General features: G+C 39.4%; 1 protein-coding gene across 6 annotated transcripts in view; it reads left to right on the top strand.

Annotated features, from left to right (window-relative positions):
- The first annotated feature begins 6 nt into the window (after positions 1–6).
- The window catches only part of Rubcn (rubicon autophagy regulator), a 66,848-nt gene continuing 61,573 nt past the window's right edge, over positions 7–5,281 (top strand). For all 6 annotated transcript variants that reach the window (XM_010623973.3, XM_010623976.2, XM_010623977.2 and 3 more), the window contains exon 1: positions 7–473. In XM_010623973.3, the coding sequence (XP_010622275.1) occupies positions 382–473 (92 nt within the window). In that variant the 5' untranslated portion in view covers positions 7–381. The remainder of the gene's footprint in view (positions 474–5,281) is intronic.

A 5,281-nucleotide genomic window follows, 5' to 3' on the forward strand; every position in this document is an offset into this window, starting at 1 on the left:
AGGCCCGCGTCGGCGCTCAGGCCCGGCGCTCCTCGTTGGTCGGGGCTCTGCGCGGGGACCGTGACTCTGTGCTCCGGCGAGGGTCGCTGTTCCAGCTGTTTGACTTCGGCCCCAGTTGGGGGACCACAGAGCTTATGCACCTCAAAACCATATGCCTAAAATGATATAATCATGCAGGTCCCTCCTGCTGCAGAAAGGCCCCCAGTGCTTCGGTGCACGCGCACCTTGCACACGCTGCTGCAATGCAGCCCCGGACCCCCGCCAGCGCACACTGCAGCGCTGCGTCCCAGCTGTCCTCTCCCCGGCGCGCTCCTCCACCTGCAGCACCCGAACGCAGAGGCTGCAGTGACCGTTCTTGTGTCACTTTAAAAATCGAAGTACATGGTAACGTTTGTCGTGTCTGCACCACCTCGCAACCCGCTCTCTCAAAACATTGGGCGCGGTCCTAACTACCTTAGTAAGACCTCATCAGGGTAAGTACCTCTGCTTATGTAGCTGCATTTTTCTCTAATTCGTATGCTTTGGGAACAGATAGGAGGATTCATTTTTTTTCCTCCAGTCATCCTTATATGAGCACTTATTAATATTTGATGGATTCCTGTTTAATAATTGCTCCCTTCCTCGTTTACGAGGTGTTATCTCACCTCATTCTACCCACAAAGCACTTGTGTAGAAACAAGGTTATTTTATCCTTATAACAACTTAAAACTGAGATCTTTGTTTCTAAGGAAGAAAACAGGGTCAAGTATTCTGTCCACCTGTACATTTCTGCCCCTTTTCTCTCCACTTCCTACAGTTTCTTTAGCATAGAAATGAGCCAGAGCTTTTTGGTCGCCTAAAGCATCTCAAAACCACAGTAGCCTATGCTTAATTTAGTAATGTCAAAATGTCATGTGGTTGCCAACTTTAATGACACTTTTTACTATTTTTGCTTGGGGATCTCGTGTCTTACAATATTTTATAATATGCAAATTGCATTTGTTGGTGACTTTTTTCCAACTTTTATTAACAAAAACTCAGCTATGTTTCATTTCCCCTTTCTATGTCTGAGTTTGAAGCAAAGGTTACAGTGACAATTTGGGGGGTCGCCTTAACAATAAAACTACAGCGCATGTTTTCTGTATCTGTAGTGTGGATAAAACCCAGAGCCAATCCACTGAGTTATGTTTCCAGCCAAAGAACCATGACTTTTTTAGACTTATTTTTAGGAAATGTATGATTTTCATTAGGCTTTTGCAAACATTATAAGCAACTTTTTTTTTCTCTGAGGTCTTGTTGGTGGGAATCCCTCCCCATGGTGGGGGGAACATTTAGAAAGAGTGAATCAGCCTAGGAAACATTTATCAATGGTACAAAAAACTTTAATGGTGGAAGAAAGTTTGAACTGAAATGGAAGCAAAAACAGTATCTGGCATAAGATTGTAATAAGATTACTGACATTTAGAAATGGGAAGAAAGGAGCTAAAGGTGTAGGGAAGGTGGGATGGGTAGGGGAAGAGTAAAAAGGGAAAAGAAAAAAATGTGAGAGAATGAAAAGATGAAAATAAAGTGTTTTTAGATGGGAAGGGGAGGAGGGGGTGAAGGGAGGGCAGAGGTAAGGAGAAAAAATGAGAATCAAGACTTGTCATGTAGAGGTACAAGATCCCAACAATGAATGTAACTGTACTGTATCCCTAAAATGTACCAATAAACTCAATTAAAGCTGAAAAAAAAAACAGTATCTGGTATGTGGAAAATAACACATATGCCCTTGGCACAAGGTGCTTTATTATTTTACTTTGTAGCCTCCACCCTTGTCTGGACTGCTAATAACTAGAGAAACTGGGTTATAGAGATAAAAATCAGTAATAGTCCTGATGATACTTTTTTCACTTGGTTTAGTCATTCACCATGTGATCCTGGGAGAGTCTCTAGGCCTTATACTCATCTTTAAAACAAGAAAGCACTGCTACTAAGTACATAAATTGTACGAAGTTATCTCTAAGATTCCTTACAGTTCTGAAATCCTCTATGCACAAGACATTTTTGTGCACATTAGCCTTCTCTCACCAAAAGTAACTTCTACAATCTCTGTTCATTTGTAGCAGTAAATCACGGACTATTAGGTTAGATTCCTAGTTTTATGTAAGAAGATTAATGGACAGTATGTAGAGTTTGGAAGTACTTCAGGTTTTTATAGGGCAGGTAACAATAATGTCAAATATATAGATTCCTCCCTGTCTCAAAAGATTCCTCCTTATCCTGGTCATCTTTCCAAAAGTGAAGCCCTATCTCCTAGCTTATGATGATGAACCTTTTAGAGACCCAAACTACAACCCACAACCTACTTATTTATTGTAAAGTTCCAACACTGCAATTAATCCTGAATACTGAGGTATTAGTTTAGAAAAAATACTGCATACATTAACATCTTCTGTCTTAAAAAAAAAAAAACAGTAACACGCATTCCATGGTTTCACCACCCCTGCTAGCTCCTTAGTTTTAAAGGGAGGTGCTCCAGTATCTCATTAAGCAATCCTTGCTATTGTGTTTTGGAGTTTTGAGTTTCCCCAAGGGTGGAGGATCTCAGAGCCTCAGAGCAATCTCCCAAATTCCAAAGGGAAAAACAAGAATGTCTGAGGCATCATAGATAATGATAGGTCCAATGGGTCACACACAAAACAAAATAGCAACCTGAGAAACAGAAAAAACAAAGAGGAAGACAAGCCAAGAAATCAAAATTGGGACCCGTCCAAGAAATCCACCTGTCAGCAGCTATCAGGGCTAGAGTTAAAAGGTCAACTCTGTAATTTTCTGGGGCAGTAGAGCCAGCTCCTCACTTAATCATGTATTCATTGAGCATCAGATCTTGTAATAGACCCAGGGGATGAGGCAGTAAGGGAGAGAGATGCAGTCCCTATCTTCACATAGCTTGTAGAGCAAAATATATTTTCTGAGCACCTTCTATGAATAAGGTACTATGTTGGATACTGAGCAGAGAGCCTTTGCCAGGGATACAGCAATTCAGCAGCTATGTCAAAGTCAAAATAGAATTCACTCAGCGTCCCTTTTTAGAGGCTTGATGTCATAGAGTGTAGGTAAGACAACATCTAGGATGGCCAGGGAAAATAAAGAGCCAGTTACATTTGAACTCAGGAAAACAACAAATGACTGTTTAGTGTATGTAACAAGTTTCAGATAAGCAGCAATTTAAAAAGTATAGTATGTTTCACGTAACATTTAGGAACCGCTGAATGTTTTATGTAACATTTAGGAATTATTGGGTGGGGGATTTAGCTTAGTGGAGCCACTGGCAAGTACCAGGTCCTGAGTTCAATCCCCGGTACTGAGAAAATGAAAACAAAAATATTTAGCAATTATTTACATACTAAATAATTATTCACTTACCTGAAATTCAAGTCTTATTGGGAATCATCATTTTTTTACATACTAAATAATTATTCACTTACCTGAAATTCAAGTCTTATTGGGAATCATCATTTTTATATACCAAATCTGGCAACCTGAAAAACTCTGTACTTTCCTATTAACACTCCTGACTCTCCACAGTGGATAGAAATCTACATTCTCTTCCAAGGTAAGCACAACATTTCACTCCTTAATTTTTTTATGAATTTAATATACCTTTTGAGGCTCTCTTTTCTCAATTTTATTGAGATACAGTTGATAGACAATAAAAGATACTTCATAATGTACAGTTTATATAGATGTACAGTGTATTTATCCATAATACACCACCATAACCAGAATAATAACTATATCCACCATTCCCAAAAGTTTTCATGTACTTCTTTGGAATCCTTCTCACCTACTGCCTAGGCAACCACTGGTCTGCTTTCTGTCACTATAGATTAATTTGCATTTTCTAGAATTTTATATGAATGGAAGAATGCAGTATTTACTTTTTTTGAGACAGGGTCTCACTATGTAGTTCAGAGTGCCCTGGAACTCACTGTATAGCCCAGGTTGGTCTCGAACTCACAGCGATCCTCCTGCCTCAGCCTCCCGAGTGCTGGGATTACAGGCAAGCGCCACCACGCTCGCAGTATTTACTATTTTTAAATTGAACTATTTTATTTACTTTAATTGTTTCCAATCTTTATGCCCTTTTTATTTTTCTTGCCTTGTTGTACTCAGTGGGGACTCCAGTACCATATTAATCAGTGAATGCTTTGGAGATGTAGCTCAGAGATGCCATGCCTGCCTGGTAAGCACAATGTCCTGCGTTTGACTTCCAGTACTGAAAAAATGCTTTGTTCCTAAACTTGGAGGGAAAGCACACAACCTTCCATCCTTAAGTATGATAGACTTTTTTTTAGATGGGCTTTATTGGATTGAGCAAATTCTCTTCTGCTCCTTGTTTGCTGAATTTTAATTATGAAAGAATTTTGAACTTTCAGCCTTTTGCTTCATCTGTTGAGATGATCAAGTGGTTTTTCTTTTTAAAATTTACTAATATGATGAATTACGTCGACTGATTTTCAAATATTGCATTTTGAGGTAAACCTACTTGGTCATGGTATGTCGTTTTAATATATTGTATATAACTTGCTAATGTTTTGTCAAAGATTTTGTCTTTTCAAAGTGATGTCGGGATGTAACTTCTGTGTTTTTGGTAATGTCTTTGATTTTTGCTTTTCAGAAAAGGATTTCTTTTTTTGTTTTTTTGAAACAGGATCTCACTATGTAGTTGAGACTAACCTGGAACTCACCATGTAGCCCAGGCTGGTCTCAAACTCACAGCAATCCTCCTGCCTCAGCCTCCCAAGTGCTGGGATTACAGACATGCAGAAAAGGATTTTTAGAATTCATATCTTGATGTGCATTTTACTGGTATAAGGGTGTGGTATTATTATTGTTGTTGTTATTATTTACAGTACCAGGGATTGAACTCAGGACCTAGTGCTTGTGAGGCAGGCACAGTGCCACTAAGCTAAATCCCTGGCACTTTTATTTATATTATATATAGGGATAATATGTATTTGTTAGGTATGATAACTACTTATTAAGCAGGGTGTGATGGTGCACACCTTTACCCTCAACACCTGGGAGATTGAGGCAGGAGGATCACTGTGAGTTCGAGGTCAGCCTTGTCTATATAGTGAGTTCAAAGTCACAGACTGAACTGCATAATGAAGCCTTGTCTCAAAAATAATACCTGGATATTATAACCAGTTAAAAGTTATTGTACCAAGTTCCCTTGAGCTACTTATATATGCAGTAGTTTTCTTCTTCTTCTTCTTCTTCCTCCTCCTCCTCCTCCTCCTCCTCCTCCTCCTCC

Source organism: Fukomys damarensis, unplaced genomic scaffold (genome assembly GCF_012274545.1).
Source record: "Fukomys damarensis isolate Sample0158 unplaced genomic scaffold, DMR_v1.0_HiC HiC_scaffold_12, whole genome shotgun sequence".
NCBI classification, from domain to species: domain Eukaryota; kingdom Metazoa; phylum Chordata; class Mammalia; order Rodentia; family Bathyergidae; genus Fukomys; species Fukomys damarensis.